The 18,526-nt window shown below is 47.0% G+C and overlaps 1 protein-coding gene across 6 annotated transcripts in view; it reads left to right on the top strand.

The window, feature by feature from the left end:
- FLNB (filamin B) overlaps positions 1–18,526 on the top strand; it is a 139,365-nt gene that overhangs the window by 102,701 nt on the left and 18,138 nt on the right. For 3 of the 6 annotated variants that reach the window (XM_055557710.1, XM_055557707.1, XM_055557712.1), the window contains 13 exons: positions 493–616; positions 1,758–1,914; positions 2,949–3,138; positions 5,362–5,609; positions 8,566–8,637; positions 9,385–9,487; positions 10,189–10,329; positions 13,277–13,405; positions 14,128–14,301; positions 15,042–15,200; positions 15,495–15,698; positions 16,614–16,766; positions 16,868–16,990. In XM_055557710.1, coding sequence (XP_055413685.1) covers positions 493–616; positions 1,758–1,914; positions 2,949–3,138; positions 5,362–5,609; positions 8,566–8,637; positions 9,385–9,487; positions 10,189–10,329; positions 13,277–13,405; positions 14,128–14,301; positions 15,042–15,200; positions 15,495–15,698; positions 16,614–16,766; positions 16,868–16,990 — 1,977 coding nt within the window. The remainder of the gene's footprint in view (positions 1–492; positions 617–1,757; positions 1,915–2,948; positions 3,139–5,361; positions 5,610–8,565; positions 8,638–9,384; positions 9,488–10,188; positions 10,330–13,276; positions 13,406–14,127; positions 14,302–15,041; positions 15,201–15,494; positions 15,699–16,613; positions 16,767–16,867; positions 16,991–18,526) is intronic. The other 3 variants (XM_055557711.1, XM_055557709.1, XM_055557708.1) reach the window with 2 other exon arrangements.

The following is an 18,526-nucleotide window of genomic DNA, read 5'->3' as shown; positions in this document are numbered from 1 at the left end:
CTACACCCAACATGCTGGCGCCATAGTGGTTTTTGCTCAAAGATGGATACAAGTCTTGACTGGCCGGCCCATTGGTTACCTTTTGCAGTTCGGAGTTCTGGATTCTTTGGCCTTCTTTCGGCTGTAGACTGAAACTGCCACATCCCAAGCATGCCTAACCAGCTTGAAAGGATAGCATGTCTGCAGCATGCACCCTCCAGCAACAAGTGCAGGCAGTCTCCTTAATTATACTCTCGGTCTGACTGAGTGTACTTGAGCCAACAAAAAGCTAAAGGTGTCTCTTAGGTTCATGGTTGCATTTGTGCAACTATGAATTGGCCATCCTGTCTCCTGTGATTTCTTAGACCTCTGATTATGGCCTGCTTGCCTGTGTGTTACTCATCGGTGGAAACCCATAGCTCTCAGGGATGAATGTAATAGTTTTTGAACTCAGCCCAGGGCAGAGTGAAGGGCAGGCCAGGCAGTTCCATCAGTCTTCTTGTCTGTTTTTAGGCCTGGTGGAGCCAGTGAACGTGGTGGACAATGGTGATGGCACACACACAGTGACCTACACCCCATCCCAGGAGGGCCCTTACATGGTCTCTGTTAAGTACGCGGACGAAGAGATCCCGCGTAGGTAAGCTCCTGACCCTTAGAGAAGGGGTCCAAGTCAATCTCAAAACCTCCTGTCTCATGATTAGCTCTGCTCTGGTGGCCTGCCCATCTGTTTATCTACCCATGTATCTATCCATCTAGCTATCCTATCCATTCATCTATCCATGTACCCATCTATCTATCCATCCATCATCCACCCATCCATGTATCCATCTGTGTATCTATCCATATATCCATCTTCCCATCCATTTGTCTATCCATGTATCCATCCATCCACACATCCATCTATCCAAGTATCCATCCATCAATCCATCCATCCAGTCAGCATCGCTAAAAACCTGCATGCCCTACACAAGCGTTAAAAATACACTAGCCATGGTGTTTGTGTCTCCTTCCCTTTTGGTGCCCCCTTACATTTGTTCCTTTCAGCCACCTTTAACGTAAAGATGAGCTGACATTAAGAAGTGCATTAGTTCATCAAAGTCTTCTTTCTGGTGACTGTGCAACTTGTTTTCTAATCAGGGCAAAGATTTTTTAACTTATTTACTAATTGAGAATTTGGTTCATAATAGCATTCTCAAGAGATGTTGTTCATATTAATACAAAGCATGTTATATAAGCTCTTTATCTCTCAGAACAGTCTACAAAGAATTTTTTTTTAGCATACTTAAAATTTGAAGTTTCACCTATACTCCTAATATATATATTTTACATAAAGCTCTAGCTCTGTGGAAATGTATAAATCATAAGTTACATTTGTAGTATTATTAATGCTTGATTAATAAGTTTTGAATCATCTAAAACACACTAAAATATAGAATATAAGAGGATGGGATAATATTGAAAGCATCAGTTTTAATATTTTTTCTTTCCATTTTGGTGACCATTGTGTTAGCAAAACAAAAGTGGATTATATGTGTTTAACCCCATGTTTCCCAAAATATTATGGATATTAGTTGGTGTCCCATGGAATTCAGTAAGGGAAAGCTGATTTGCTATATGATGGTTACATGGTTGTAAATTTCTCTGGATTTAAGGCTCTTGAGTCCTAAATGCTGTAGAAATCCCTCCACTCGATCCCAGTCTTTTTGTGTGAGAGAGGTCAGATGTAGCTGGACTGAAGTGTGTCTGTACTGACTTGGGATGTGCATGTGTCTGTCAAGTCCCTTTAAGGTCAAGGTCCTTCCCACATACGATGCCAGCAAAGTGACCGCCAGTGGCCCTGGCCTCAGTACCTACGGTGTGCCTGCCAGCCTGCCTGTGGAGTTTGCCATCGATGCCAGAGATGCTGGGGAAGGCCTGCTTGCTGTTCAGATAACGGTAATTTTGAGTGATTTTTCTGGAGCCAGACTGCATTAGTAAGATCTCATTTCTCAGTCAGGGATAAGAATCAGATTTTAACAACCAATTCCCGATCTCACGAAAATGTTTGTCAGATTTCCCCACTGGAGAGTCAGTAATTGTGCAGGGAACAAACATGCTCGCCTGAGAAATCTAAGAGGTTTAACTCCAGGTACCACTTTTTGGTGAATCTCCTGTATTTTGCTCCCTATTATAACTGCTCCTACATTTTAAATTTTTGAATGTTTAAAACTGCTGTTTGGATTAGTTAGGACTAAGTTCTGCTGTATATCACAGTAAACCCCTAAATAAAAGTGGCTAAACACATTCATAGGTCTCTCTTGTTAGAGAGGTTTGGAGGCCAGGTAAAGTCCCTGCGTGCTGCGTGACTTAGGAAGGAAGTAGGCTCCACCTCTCTGCTCCTCTGTTCTAGCATGTGGCTTATGTCCCTGAGTTCTCCTCATGAACCTTGAGGCTGCTGGTATGCTGGCCATCCAACCCACTTGGCAAGCAAGAAGGAGGAAGAGAGGCAGAAGGGACCTTCCAACTCAATCAGCTCTCTTAAGCAGCCCAACTAAAAGTCCCTCCTAAGACTTTCACCTTCTTTTTGTGTGCTGGAAGTTTGTCATGAGTCATGGCTGTACCTAGTGGCCAAGGATACTAGGAAGTGGCATCTCGTGTTCTGGGAACAGCACACTTAGCTAAGAATTAGGGTCCCGTTAGTAAAGAGAGAAGGGGGAGTGAAGGTGATGGTGTGCATGCAGGAGCCTCTGCCCCTTTGTCTCCCTACATTTCAGTGGATTTTGAGATAGAACTATTTGTTCCTTTGACAGAAAAGTCACTGAAATTATTCATGTCCATCACAGTGTTAAAAGATCTGTGACCCTCTGCTTCCCACCACTCCCAAAATGGATTAAACCAGAAATTCTTTCCCCACATTAATTAATGTGTCAAGGTTTTTCTTGAATGGTTAGATGACAACATCCTAAATAGCATTTCTCTGTGATCCACAGGACCAAGAGGGGAAACCCAAAAGAGCCATTGTCCACGATAATAAAGATGGCACGTATGCCGTCACTTACATCCCGGACAAGACTGGACGGTATATGATTGGGGTCACCTACGGTGGGGATGACATCCCATTGTCTCCCTACCGCATCCGGGCCACACAGACGGGTGATGCCAGCAAATGCCTGGCCACGGGTGAGTGCAGCTCAAGGACTTGGGCATCACAAAGCCAGCGCATGCCATCTCATCCCTGTGTGATCAGGGCAAGATGCTCAGCTATTCTCAGCCTGTCAGACTTAGATGGAAGGCCTTTCTGGAAAACATTTAAGTTCACGAAGTTCTTCCAAGGATCAGAGACTTTCATAGGGCTATTACAGAGGGATCAGACGAGGTCATACTTGAGAAGTGGTTAGCACAGTGCTGGCACATAGAAACTATTATAATTACTTTCAAAGTGGGTGATTTGTTGAGATTTCAACTGTCATGGCAGCTCTCATAAAAAACATCAAATGTACGCCTTTCATGAGTAGATGGTTTAGTTTTAGAGATTTACTCAAGAGCATTTCAAGTCAGCATTAGAGAAACCCATTAGAGGACCTAGGTTTTTCCTCAGTACTCAGGACTAGTTAATATAACTAGTTTATAACTGTTTGAGTGTCTTGGGAATTTTCTAGGAATATTTGAGCATCATAGTTCCTTTCATTTCTAAGACACAACCATTTGAATATCATAGACAACTCTGATGCTGCTTCAAGCAGATTTCAAACCATGAATCCTTTCTCTGAAAGGAAACAGATTTGCTTCTCTTTAAATAAAACTTTAACAGAGGTCCACCCTGGATGTTTCCTGTTTCTCTCATCTTATTCTGAATGGAGAAATGCTTTTGGCTTTTAGGTTATAAAAGCCAAACCTTTGGCAAGGTTATAAATTGTTCATATTGGCTCAGCACCACCACAAAATTGAGAAATTCTCTAACACTGGCCAGTCTGCCCCCTGTTAGGTCTATGCTGTTCCAGGGACAGCTAGATTGTGTTTTGGTAATCTGTTGTTGTTGCTCAGTCGCTAAGTTGTTTCCGACTCTTTTCGACCCCATGGACTGCAGACGCCAGGCTTCTCTGACCTTCACTGTCTCCTGGAGTTTGCTCAGATTCATGTCCACTGAGTCGGTGATGCCATCCAACCGTCTCATCCTCTGTCACCCCCTTCTCCTCTTTCCCTCAGTCTTTCCCAGCATCAGGGTCTTTTCCACTGAGTTGGCCCTTTGCATCAGGTGGCCAAAGTATTGGAGCTTCAACTTTAGCATCAGTCCTTCCAATGAATATTCAGGATTGATTTCCCCTTAGGATTGCCTTGCTTGATCTTCTTGCTGTTTAAGGGACTCCCAAGAGGTAGGGACTTCCTCCTGGCTTTCTAGGCTCTTCTGCCTCCCCCAGCTGAGGCAGGAGACTGCTCAGCCTGGGGTCTCATTTGGCCCCTCCTCTTAGTCTGTCATTCAGGGCCAGACTGTCATCTTCCTTCTACTGCTCACTGTCTCAGTATGTTCTTGTCACTCCCTGCTGCTTCCACACACTTTGGTTTCTTTTTCCAGCGTGCTTCTTGCACTCCCTGATCTGTGGACCATCAGTAAAGGGGTGCCATAGATGAGGGGAGGCAGACACTGGTATCATTTGGAGGCAAAGGTTGTGAGTCTTCCTTAGCCTAGAGTGCCCATCCTTCAGAATGCCCTTTCTCAGGAATGCCTCTGTCAGTGGGGCAACCCTGGGATGTATCTTTAAACTTTCACCTAGGAGGCTTCTCTGAAGAACAGCCATTGACTGCTTTTTGTTGTTGCACCACGCCGCTCTTGGGGTCTTAGTTCCCCAAACAGGGATGGAACCTACATCCCGGGCAGTGATCGTGAGGAATCCTAACCACTGGACTGCTAGGGAATTCCTGGTTATTATATTATTATTTTGTGTGTGACTTAGTCCTCCCTCGGTGTTTCCACTGCAGACTGAACTGTCGTTCTTTGTGTCCACCTGCCTGCATCCGCCCAGTTAGATTTTGAGCATCTAGAGAGCTGAGACTGTGGTGTGCTCCCTTTTGTATGTACCTGGCACTTAAATGCCCAGTATGTGTTTGCTGATGAAAGTCAACCTTCATGCCCATACCCTGGAATGCCAGCAAAGCAGGTTTAGCATACGGTTGTCGCTCAGAACTCACAGATGCTCCTTATTTAGTTAATAAGTGATGGATAGAATGCTCCCTGGAGAAGCATCTTCTCTCTAGGGCATTTCTGGGTCATCCCTCTGCACAGCAGCAGCTGAGGGTCTGACGTTCGTTCAAAGATACAACAAAGGTGTGCAGTTTGTTCTTGGGCCTCTAGGGCAGATGTCTGTGGTTTAAACTCCCATACTTTCCTCTTAAACTTTTCTCCAGGGCCTGGAATCGCCTCTACTGTGAAAACCGGCGAGGAAGTGGGCTTTGTGGTCGATGCCAAGACCGCTGGGAAGGGCAAAGTGACCTGCACAGTTTTGACCCCAGACGGCACCGAGGCTGAGGCCGATGTCATCGAGAATGAGGACGGCACCTATGACATCTTCTACACAGCTGCCAAGCCGGGCACCTACGTCATCTATGTGCGCTTTGGTGGCGTCGATATTCCCAACAGTCCCTTCACTGTCATGGTAAGGAAGCTCCCTTCTCTAGAGCATGCAGTTGTTAGCACAGACAGTAACAGCTGCTGATTGTTAAACCCCAACTGAGACTTCCTGGGCCAGTTTTTTTTTTTTTCTGTTTAAACAAAAAAAAAAAATCTCCTTAAACAATCAGGACCTTGCAATAATCTCTAGAGACCCAGGGACACTTTGTCTCTAAGTGGTTTTAAGGAATCATATTGGCAATCAAAGTATCCATCATGCTACTGGGTCTTAGGCCATGTCGTGGCCTAAGCCCAGTTCAGAAAAATTACACTTTGACCCAAAAAATGTCCATAAGTAAAACATTACAGTTTTTCCTTCTGCTGGTTCTTCCTCCTCCCTTCTCCCCTGGAGGAGAGAGGCTCCCATGCTCTTGATATTAGAGACTTGTCTCTCATGTCCGAGGACTCAAAGTACCTCCAGTTGTGTTTTGGAAAGATTCAGAACTTTGATGATGAGAGGGAAATAGCTTGTCTTTTGAAGCTAGGAACATCTGCAATAAAAGGAAGGCATTATGCAAATCCTCCGGGCCAGAGAATGGCTAGACCCTTTAATTTTCAAGTCTGAGTGACATTTAGATCTTCCTTTGATTATTTAGGTTCTTACACCAGGAAAAGGGGTTAGAAACCTTAGGAGCAGTCCTTCATTTCACCCCTAAAACGAAGCACTGTTGGCCCTGTTACAAATGCCACATAGGAGCGGGGAGCAGACTGAAGTCTGCTGAACTCAGACTGCCCGCTCGGCACTGTCGCTGAGCACTGTCCTCACGCCGTCCTTTGGTGTAACGGGAGCAGACCACAAAGTTCACAGACCCCGGTGGCCTGGCCCTGTGCATGGCCTGCAAAGCTCCTTCTAATGATTTGACTTTACACAGCAACAGAGAAGGGCGTGGAGACCATCACAGCAGAAGGTCACGTCTGTCTCCCACTCTATACACAGCTGTACCTTTATTCTTTTCCATAGATGTTTGCTTATCTGTAAACATTGTGCCCGAGACCTGGAGCCCTTTTATGTCTCAAGGATGGAGATTCTTGTCAGCGTTTGACACTGTTAACTTGGGAGTGTTTTTCTCCTTCAGGAGAGAAAGAGATGCAGCTAGAGAGTTTATGTCCTAATTTACAGAGAAGTCCCAGTTGTAGCTTTAAGGATCTGTTTTAGCCCACAGGAGTCTTTTCTGGTTGGTTAGATTGGGCAGAGGTTGCCATCCTACTGGAGTAATGTGCTGGGGATTAGAGACCACATTTAGAGGGTGGGAATGAGAAAATCTGGAAGAGAACACCAAGGACCATTCTAGCAGATGAGTCAGAAACCTGAAGTGGGGGCCACCAAACTCTTTAGGATGAATGTCCCTTCAGCCCTGGGATGCATACAAAGCAAGACTGCTTTGTGTAAATGCTTCCCCCCTCCCCCAGTGACTGCCAAAGGCAGAATGGGGTGACACTCAGGGCACACGATTTAGGTCTTCATTCTTTGAACTTGCTCCAGCCTTTCCTGGCTGCGGTGACTTTTTGTTAATTGGCCTCTTGTGGGTAGTTTCCCTGCCTTCCCCTATAGGCCTGGGGCCTAAAGGGACATGAACATCCAGTACTTCCTTTGTAGCCAATGTGTGCGGGAGTCCCAGCAGGCTGGTTCATTTAAATACATCACACAGGTGCGCACAGCAGGGGATGGGTTTTGCAGCTTCTCTGCCTGTTGCCGTTGAGGAGTCATTGATCAAAGGCTATAGCATAGCCATTGAAAGATCGTACTGGCTGAGGTGTCCTGGACTTGCCTTCAATCTGAGACGGTCCGGGAATTGGGGAATAGAGCTGTTTCAAATGTTGAAGTTTACCAAGCTCCCTTTGTAGGTGAAGCACCTTTCTGAAATGCCAGAATTCACAGGAAAGACCAAACTTGGGCACAGAAATCCTCCATAGGGGAGGATTTCTAGTTCTTGTATTTTTATTTATGTTTTGGCTGTACCGTGTGGCATGTGGTCTTCGTTCCCTGACCAGAGATGGAACTTGTGGCCCATGCAGTGGAAGCATAGAGTTAACCGCTGGACCACCAGGGAGGTATCAACACATACCAAGTAACAAGAGACCCCTTTCCCAATCTCATGCTGCAGAGGTGGCCAGTGTTAGGTTTTTTTTTAAACTTGTACAAGAAATGTATCAGTTTCAGGACTTTCCTGGCGGTCCAGAGGTTAAGACTTCATCCTTCCAATGCAGGGGCCACAGGTTCAACCCCTGGTCAGGGAACTAAGATCCCACATGCCATGTGGCATGGCCAAATTAACAACAACAAGAATACATCAGGGACTTCCCTGATGATCCAGTAGTTAAGATGCTGTGCTTCCAATGCAGGGGCTATGGGTTTGAACTCTGGCCAAGGTACTAAGATCCCACATGCTGCATGGCCAAATAAATAATTTTTAAAAATAAAATGGCAAAGTGTTAAAAACAACACATCAGGTTACACCGTGCACATTGCTTTGCGTCTTGCTTCCTTCACTCAATGTACTGTAAATGCCTTTCTATATTAATTGATCAGACTTGATCACCTCTTCAGAGCGGCTACACTGGGGTCCACTGTGCACACCTACATAATTTCCTTAACCAGCTCCCTTACAGATGGACATGCAGGTTGTTTCAGCCTCTCCCAACAATGAATAGCACCAGTAAAATCCCTTGCATACATCACATACCTATGGACTCTCCCGCTAGTTCTGCTTCCTAGAAGCGGTGTCACGGGTCCAGGGAGCAGGTGGATATGACATTCGAAGAGAGGAGGCCAGCTGGCTGGCCACAAAGGGAGGGAAGAATATGGGCTCCCGCTGCAGTGAGTGGGTCCCTGCTGGGCAGGATAGATGGGGGTGGAGGGGAGACCTTGGGTGGTAGAATCTACTGAGTAGTGATGTCCCTCCAGTGTGATTCCCAACTAACTTGCATTTGCCACTGACCAGGCCACAGATGGGGAAGTCGCAGCTGTGAAGGAGGTACCGGTAAATGCATGTCCCCCTGGATTCAGGCCCTGGGTACACTTTTGGTTTTTGTTTTTACGTTTTCCCTTTTCCACGTCTGTGTTTACTCACCCTTCATTGTAGAAAAGCTACAGCCTGCTTTTGGGGGACTGCTTAAGCCCTCTGGGTGTCCTGGTCATTGGTTTGTCCCCACTGATCAGCCCATCACCATGACCCCCGCTTTCTCTCTAATGAGACCCACCCATGTCATCGTCTGCGCTCCACGAATCGCCCGCACCCATGTCTGTGATCACGCTCGGTGTAGTTGGTCTCCACATTTAAAGAGAAAGACGGACAGCTGTTCTCAGCCCCCCCGCTGACTCTCAAAGCCGCCACTTGCACATCTGGTTTCTGTTCAGGGAGAAAGCCACTGCTGCTCCTTTCTGCCACTTAAAATGCACCTTCTTTTCCAGGCCACCAGCAACTAAACCTTTCCAGGTGGAACCTCTTGGGACTCACAGACATTGCTGTCTCTCACTTTTCCACTTTCCCCGTGGGCACTGCTGGGAATTTCACAACCAAACAGCCTAGAAATTTTTAGCAATTGGTCAGCATGACTCCTCCAATCCCTCAGGTGCTGTCCACTCTGGCCCCAGAGCCAGTTAGCAAAGCCCACAATGCATGGGCAGCCATATCCTTGAATCCTGGCTGGACGAGCTTGCAAAATTCCCAGTTGCTCTGACCCGCCCCCTGCAGCTTCCTCAGCCCACACTGGGGTAGTGTTGTCCACTTCACCCAGTGACCGCTGCTTCCTGTTTTTAGGTAACAGAAGAGGCCTATGTCCCAGTGAGCAACATGAACGGCCTGGGATTTAAGCCTTTCGACTTGGTCATTCCATTTGCAGTCAGGAAAGGAGAAATCACCGGTAAGCGCTATTGGGAAAGCCCTCTTGTCCTCACTGGCTCTCACTAGCTATCCATACGGTGCCCAGGGGCTGGTTCCACCTGTTCCCCAGACCTGGGTTCAGAACCCAGCATCCCTGGCTGTAGGGAGTCAGTCCATGAGCCCCTGAGATCGCAGAATGTTCTCTGTGTTTCTGAAGAGCAGGTTCATTTATAACTTGCATGCTGAAGAAAGGGCCAGAAATTGTCTATAGGGGGAGAGTCACTGTGTTGATATCTCTCTCAATTGTCAGGTTCCTCTTCCCCCGCCTTTTCCTGCCTTTTCTTCCTCTTCCACTCTTCCAGATGTGACATTGTCCCTGAGGTCTGTTGTGTAAGAGTTACTTTTCCTTGCCTTCTTTCAATGCCTGCTTCTCTCTGACTTGATGCTTTACTGATCTGATTGGTCTCGTGGTCTTCTCAAGTCCTGTTTAAGCTTCTAATGGCTCTCAGTTCAAAAGACCCTTTGCTTGTGAGTTGCCTGCTGCATTTTGTGGAAACACAAGAGAACAGAATGAAGGCAGGTGTGTCTCTGCTTCCTGTTATGGAGCTTGGTGTTTTACTCAGCAGTGAGTGTTCTTGGGTCTGAGAACCTTTGTTGTGAAGGCCACCTGTGCCTCTGTGCTCGGCTCCTCCAGGCACAATCTTTGGTGGGGTCACCGCCCTGTCTCCTGTGCTCCAACAGGAGAGGTCCACATGCCTTCTGGGAAGACGGCCACACCCGAGATTGTGGACAACAAGGACGGCACAGTCACTGTCAGATACGCCCCCACGGAGGTTGGCCTCCACGAGATGCACATCAAGTACATGGGCAGCCACATTCCTGGTGAGTCGGGTTCTGCGCCGCTGCCGCCCAGGCCCACAGGACTGCAGGAGTCAGGGCGGAAACACCCGGGAGGTTGTCTTCAGTCATTCAGTCAGATGCCATGCGGTTCTTGGTGGCAGATTTGCGGATGCAGTGTGGGCCTCCCTGCAGAACCAAGCAGCCTGTGACCCCAGCAGATCCGGCTAATTGCCAGCAGGGACGATGCGGCTGAGTGTCCTGGATCACAGTGCAGGCCCTTCAGTCTGGGGTTGTTTGTCTTTGTCACTGTGCCTAGCTTGGCCAAGGGATGAAGCAGGGAGAAAAAACGTGCGACTTGTCGAGGGACTTTCCAGCCTGGCCTGCAGAGCCTGAGGCAGCATCAGGGTTTGGGACAGGAGAAGAGGTTGTAAGAAGAGGATATGTTGTTTTATTGTCACTCTGCCCTTGACAAGGAAAGCCAGCTCACATTTCACCTCCATCCAGTGGCACATGTGTGCTTGTGCTCAGCTGCGTCCGGATTTTTGTGATGTGTTGGACTGTAACCAACCAGGCTCCTCTGTCCGTGAGGATTTTCCAAGCAAGAATACTGGAGTGGTTAGCCATGCCCTCCTCCAGGAGATCTTCCCAACCCAGGGATGGAACCTCCTGCATCTCCTGCATTGCAGGCAGATTCTTTACCACTGAGCCACTGGGGAAGCCCAGCACAGTGTTACTTTCTTTTTCTTTAAATTGTTTAAATAGTTCTTTATTTTTTAGTGTAATATTTTAAGTATGTAACCTAGCCAGATAGTTTAAAAATGATGTGGAGGAAGGTTTCTTTCCCACCCATATCCCCTATCTGCCCTCTCCTTGAACCCTACCATTACTGATTTTTTACGTTAGATTTCCAAATAAGTTTTAAGACTCTTCGAGAGATAGGAATACAGATTTTTAATCCCTCTTTGTTTGTTTTGTAAACAGTAGCGTTCACTGCTCATCATTCTGACCTTACTCTTTCATCTAACGTTATAACCTGGAGAGCTTTGCATGTCTGAATACAGTAGAGTGTGTTCACAGTGTCCCGCCGTTCAGATGAACATCACGTGTGCACTGTTTATCCCGTGAGACAGTGTTCTTCCCTGCCTTTTGCGACCACTAGCCCTGCTGCAGTGACTAGCCTTTCACATCCATCCTCTCACACCTACAGGGTGTATCCGAGAGATTTGGTTTTCAGGGGAGAAATCGCAGGATGCAATCACAGCCATCTGCTTGACAGGTCTCAGCAAAGCACCCTTCACCCAGCCTCTTCCTGTCCACACATCCACCCACCATGTCACAGAGCACCTGCTTTTCCACCAATTTGCCAGTGGAATATGCCGTCAAATTTCTAGATCTTCACCAAACGGATAGTTAGAAAACAGTATTGCTTTGTTTGCATTTCTCCTATGAGTGAACTTGAGCAGCTTTCTATACTGCTAATTATTATATCTGTTTCTTTTTCTTTGAACTAGACATTTGTATCCTTGGCTCAATTTTTCTGTTCAATTATTGACCTTTGTCATATCAGTTTCTGAGGGCAATTTAAATATTGGGGAGATTAGCCCTTTGTGATAGGAGTTGCAAATATTTCTCCCAATTTGATGTTTGATTTAGTTTATGTGTAAGCATAATATTTGTTCAAAGGAACAGTATATTTACCTGCTTCTATTTAAATATTCTAAAGATGCAGATACAGAAAAAGTGAAAAAATGTCTTTCTACCATATTCCTTCTACTTCCACAACCGTCTCTCTATACCAACAAATACACATGCGATTTTGTCCTATTTTGGACTGGGATAATGGTATTAATATTACATAAGGATCTATTATAATGGGTATATATTACTATATGGACTATAGCCCGCCAGGCTCCTCTGTCCATGAGATTCTCCAGGCAAGAATACTGCAGTGGGTTGCCATGCCCTCCTCCTCGGGATCTTCCTGCCCCAGGAATCGAATCCAAGTCTCTTATGACTCCTGCATCGGCAGACAGGTTCTTTACCACTAGCGCCATATTACTATATAGGGTGTTATTATATAGATATTATAATGGGTATTAATACTATATAGGGTATTATTATAATGAGATATTGATATTAATATTATATAGCAATTATCCTTTTTATTTTTGTCTTCTACTTTTACCAAGTATTTAATTAATCATAATTAGCCAAAGCATAAAAGAATAAAAATTTCCCATTTAAAAGTCTTTCCTTCTCCAGCATATTTCAAAAAAATGACACAAGTTTTAGGAAGAATTGTTAAATTTTAATTTTTTCCCTCTTGCTAGTTCCCTACCTTGATCCAGTTAATATTAAAAATACTAAAAAAAAACCAGTCATCTTTCAACTTGGTGAACAAGTATTTACATTGCAAATGAAGTATGTCTTGTAAATGATTAAACAGTAGTAAAAACACCTTTTTCTCTTTTTAATGCAACACATGTGGATAATCTCTTGAGTTAGTATGCATAGATCTCTCTCATTATTTTTAATGACCTACAAGTCCAGTGTTTATTTAACCAACCCCCCATCATTGGACTGTGGCGTCTTTCCCTAATTTACATCTGACCACTTTGAAAATGGAAGTCCTTGTGCAGGGTTGGGGGTTGGAATAGGTGGGCCAGAGGACCACAGTGAGATGGATTCCTGGGGCTGAACGCACAAATTTTGAAAGCCGGAAGCAAATGTCCTTCCCAAAGGCCCTCCCAGTCACGTTCCATACAGTGGGGGTCATTCCCACCCTGTGGAGCTGTTCCCTCCAGCTCAGGACTGTTTGTCTCGTGTGATCACAGAAGGGTCCACAGTGAGGAGCCCTGCCTTGCGTGTCCTAGGATGGAGCCCCACAGTCTCCTCTTGGTTCTGCTCTGCCCAGGACACGCCCGCCCCTGCTGTTAGGTGAATCATCCTTCATGAGTCCCAACACTGTGTGTGTTCTTTGCAAACCCAGAGAGCCCCCTCCAGTTCTACGTGAACTACCCCAACAGCGGGAGCGTGTCTGCGTACGGCCCGGGCCTGGTGTACGGAGTGGCCAACAAAACCGCCACCTTCACCATCGTCACCGAGGACGCGGGAGAAGGTACTGTAGTTCTGGGCTATCGGAGAGTTTAGGGAATGCAATTCCACGGAAGCCTTTAAAAATAAGGCTCCTGAATGGTAGCATCTATCTTGTCTTTTCTCTCATATGAATCTCTTATTAGAGCTCCTCTGTCTTTCACCCAAAACTGAAATTTTAAAGTCCTTTGTGTTCTGATTAAAGTCACAGTCATACTATGAAGTGTTGTTTGTGACTCACCTGAAATTTAAGTGTATTTCATTAGATACCATTTTTCTTTTTTTGTACCTATACATGTATCCCCAGGGCCACGTGAATGATTTAGCAGTTTATTCTAGATAAAGCTCTATGCCTGTACCCATTGTCACCACAGACATTTCTCATGTGTGGTTCCAATGGGATCTTCTTGGTGGCATCCAGCCAACCAGCAGTGAGTCTGTGTGTGACACTCTCTCCTGTATGTGTGATTGGCCTGTGGGGTTCCATCCCTTCCTCGTCCCACACATCTGGAAGAACAGAACTTCTGGGTCACTTGCAGGAAGAATTCAGAGGGTGGAGTGTCCTCCCCGTGACACTTTCACCGTGTGTCAATCACTTTATTCTGACCTACATGCCTTGCCTGTGGCTCCCATGGCTTGTGTTAGTCTGTCTGTCCTGGCATCAGGGCTGTCCCAGATGAGTGGTGATCGACTTTAAAACAAAGAAACCCTATCCCTGATGGTCTCTCCCTCTCCTCCCATTCACAGGTGGCCTGGACTTGGCTATCGAGGGACCCTCAAAGGCCGAAATCAGCTGTATTGACAACAAAGATGGGACTTGCACGGTGACTTACCTGCCCACCTTGCCGGGCGACTACAGCATCCTGGTCAAGTACAATGACAAACACATCCCTGGCAGCCCCTTCACAGCCAAGATCACAGGTAGAGTCGCCTGGCTTCCTGGAGGCTCTGCTTCAATAAGGACCTCTCCCCTCAGACCCAGAGCAGCAGGCTAGGCATAAGTCTGAGATTAAGTCTCACAGCAACTCCTTGGGAACAAACTAGGGGTGCAAGGCCAGCACTGGATGGGCTAAATTCCTCCTTCAGCTGGCAATCCCGGGAAAAGCAAGTGCACCATTTTTCAGGCACTTATTTGTGCCAGTCTGACTTCAGGGTCCAAAAAAGAAGCCCTCAAAGAGAGGCATTCAAACAATATGTATTGCATGAGTGAATGAGCTCAAAGATGCCCATCAACATCACTCCTAGATAGATTTTTGTCTCCCTTTTATTGATGAGAAAACTGAGGGTTGGAGAGACAGCGCCTCAGCTAGGTTCATGGGTATTCGGGGATTCAGGTGGAGATTATCTGACTCAGAGCTCTGCTCCTGACTCCCACTGTGCTGTGTGTTCGAATCCTGCTCTCAGTGGGATATAAAGATGGTCTGTGTGGACCCAGGTCTCTAGTTCCTGCCAGCTACTAGTCTTCCCAGTAACCAGGCATAAGTAGCAATCATTCTTTCTTGGTTAGGTCTAATCATTGTCCGGGGCACTTTTTTTTTTTTCCACTTAACTTTGCTTAACTAATTCTTGCCTGTCCACCTGTGAATGGTGTGTGATATGAGGGCTCTGGAGAGTCAGGGTGACCATGTGTAACCGAGCTGTGTTGGGGTGGTGTTTCCCAGACGACAGCAGACGGTGCTCTCAGGTGAAGCTGGGCTCAGCCGCCGACTTCTTGCTCGACATCAGCGAGACTGACCTCAGCACCTTGACGGCCAGCATCAAGGCCCCGTCCGGTCGTGACGAGCCTTGTCTCCTGAAGAGGCTGCCCAACAATCACATCGGTGAGCCCACGTTGCCATCTTGAGTGGGAGATGGGGATTCCCACCATGTTGGGGATCCCAGCCGTTGTGTGGGAGATTGGTAGCATCCTGGAATATGATGTAATAAACCCTCTGGGTCACGTGCGTGGTCAGAATCCAAGCACTTCCACCTTGGAATGCTGACAACCCTCTTGGACATTGCTAGAAAGTAAAGAAAGAAGTCCTGTTTCCATTCTTTCAAGCTTGTCTCCCTTCTGCTTCCTCCCCTTTACTTCACCCTCCCACCCACAAACCCCAATTTGTGCTCCGTTCCAGGCATCTCCTTCATTCCCCGGGAGGTGGGTGAACACCTGGTCAGCATCAAGAAGAACGGCAACCACGTGGCCAACAGCCCCGTATCCATCATGGTGGTCCAGTCGGAGATTGGGGATGCCCGCAGAGCCAAAGTCTATGGCCGTGGCCTGTCAGAAGGCCGGACTTTCGAGATGTCTGACTTCATTGTGGACACGAGAGATGCAGGTGTGTATGGGGGTGGACCCAGGGGAAGAGGCCCAGTCCTTTGGAACTGGCTTCTTTTGCTCAGATTGTTTTGCCTTTTTATCCTGCCAGCTTTTTTTTCTTTCTAAGCATCCTTCAAGCTATCGATCTTTAGACATGGTTATCATTGCAGCCCAGGGTTAGCCGTGAGCTGCTTCATTATCAATACTCCCACCATTGTTCTCAGCTTCCCAGGGTCTCCTTGCCTCATCCTAAGCTAAGAAAGTTGGGCCAGCTGGCCCAAGGTCATGTTTAGCTGAGCAGGACTTTCAAGGAAATGAGGAATTTCTTCCTGTTTGCTCTTGGATGGTCTGGATTAGCTTGGCGTGCTCCAAGCTACTCCACCTTCCAGAGTCATGATCTTCTGCCTTCGTGAGTGAAGGACTGCTTCACTGACTTCTGGACAAAGTCACATTCCCCAGGGAAGGAGCTGGAGAATTTCTGGTCCTGATAGGCTGATGTTCTCTGTTGATTCCTCAAGTTCTTAAAGCTTTAAATCTGCTGTCTTAGTGGGTCCCTGGCAGGACAGCCAAGGCATCTAGGAGCAGTTGGAAATGTCAAATTCTCAGGCCTGCAGCTGGTAATAAACCTTCAGGCAGTGCATGCCTTTCTTGGAGGCATGTGGGGAATGTATCTTCCCCAGCGAGTTCTGCAGGACAGGTGGTCGGTGGGATGTTAGTAGAGAGCCTTGAGAAAAAGGTATGGTCAAGGCCATATTCAGCCAGGTTATTTATTTCAGTGCAGGAACCAGTAGTTGACTCTTCTGCCCAGGGCTGTCCCACAGGGCCACTGTTACTGTCTTGTCTGCTGCCTGGAGCATTTGCAGGGGTGGAGGTCCTTTCTGCTCCCCTTGGTGATGAGTTGCTGTCACAGCGGCCCCGGGCAACTGTGTTGCAGGTTACGGAGGCATCTCCTTGGCGGTGGAAGGCCCTAGCAAGGTGGACATCCAGACCGAGGACCTGGAGGACGGCACCTGCAAGGTCTCCTACTTCCCCACCGTGCCTGGGGTTTACATCGTCTCCACCAAGTTCGCTGACGAGCACGTGCCTGGTGCGTATGGTCCCACTGCTGTCCGCGTCCCTTGCTTGGTTTTCCGTAGACACTGTTTGTGGGCTCTGGGCCGCTCTCAAGGGCTCTCTCGGTTTTTGCAGGGAGCCCCTTCACCGTGAAAATCAGCGGGGAGGGAAGAGTCAAGGAGAGCATCACCCGTACCAGCCGAGCCCCGTCTGTGGCCACTGTTGGCAGCATCTGTGACCTGAACCTGAAAATCCCAGGTGAGGCTGAGGGGCTTGTGGGTCCAGGCAGTGGGCACCACTGGAATCCAAGTCCGGGCTTGGCCCAGAAGGTACCATCCATGTCTGCTATGGGGAACTACTCTTTGAAAGTGAAAGTGAAATCGCTCAGTCGTGTCTGACTCTTTGTGACCCCGTGGACTGTAGCCTACCAGGCTCCTCCATCCATGGGATTCTTCAGGCAAAAATACTGGAGTCGGTTGCCATTTCCTACTTTTTGAATTTAATTTTATTTATTTACTTGTTTTCACAGAGGCCTATCCATGAAAAGTAAATCTATTTACTTATCCTTCTTCCAGGTGAAAATAGCTTTATCACATCCCATGGGAGAAAAATAGATAAGCTTTGAGAATTTACTGTTAGCTGGACTAACAGTGAGAGAAGTGACCCTACTGATATTCATATTTGCAAAGAGGTGTCAGCCCAGTGATATCTTTCTGATTCCCATTTGTCCCTTTCATTCCTAAAATTGGAATGAGGGCTGGGATGCGAGGCTGGGTGGGGGGCTGGGCCACAGCTAGCCCTTTGCCCAAATTAGCCAGTCAGCAGCCTTAGTCTGTCTGAAATGTGGCCCAGTTTCTTTCTATTAAGCAGTGACTGTGTAAGTCACTTGAGGCTCCTCTGGCATGCAGTGTGTAGAGTTGTAGATTTTATGAGGACAGAAAATCTAAACAGTCTTCAGATGAAGCTCACGTTGTGATGAACTTCTGGCTTCTAGATAAAACTCCACGGTGTCTCGCGTCTTTCCTAACTTGTCCCATGTCCATTTGCTCTGCCTTCGCAGCAATACTTGATGGTTTCTTCCTTTCTGGATGTCGGTAAAAACCTCACTACTGGAGTGTCCAGACTAAGAGACCTTAAAGAGAGATGCATGGATTATGATCATAAAAATTCATGTGCCAGACTTCCCTGGTAGTCTGCTGGTTAAGACTCTAAACTTCCACTGCAGGGAGTGTGCGCTGGTTCAACCCCTGGTTGGGGAACGAAGATACTGCATGCCTTACCATGTGGTCAAAAAAAAGAAAGAAAGTTTATGTGTTCAAAACCGGGGGAAGTAAGTGTCACCTGGTATCCCACCGTCCATGGAGACTGTGGTTCATGTTTGAGGTCCAGAGCTGGACCTTGGGTGGCTCCAGCCTCCTAGACAGACAGGCTCCATCTCTGGTCCCACTGATGCAGTTCTTGCTCACTATATTTTATGCATCTTTCCACACTAAAATACACTTCCCCATCATCTTTGATTGGCTGCGTAAGAGTCCATTTCACCTCTAGGTACATACATCTCATTTCAGGTACTCTCATCTCCATCCCTTGACCTCTTTAATCAGTGCCCTGTGACATCTCTCATCACGGTGGACTGATGCCCAGGAATGTGATTGCTAGGCCCACACATTTCAGATGCCACTATGCCTCAGCAGCCAGTCCTCCAGAAAACATATTGGTGTTTCTCCCTTTCCCCACCGGTACTGAGTAGCACATTCTCACACTGATCAGTCTGATGGAAAGAAAGTTTGCAGC

The sequence above is a fragment of the Bubalus kerabau genome, chromosome 20 (assembly GCF_029407905.1).
Source record: "Bubalus kerabau isolate K-KA32 ecotype Philippines breed swamp buffalo chromosome 20, PCC_UOA_SB_1v2, whole genome shotgun sequence".
NCBI classification, from domain to species: Eukaryota; Metazoa; Chordata; class Mammalia; order Artiodactyla; family Bovidae; genus Bubalus; species Bubalus kerabau.
This window is presented reverse-complemented; position numbering and strand designations above follow the sequence as displayed.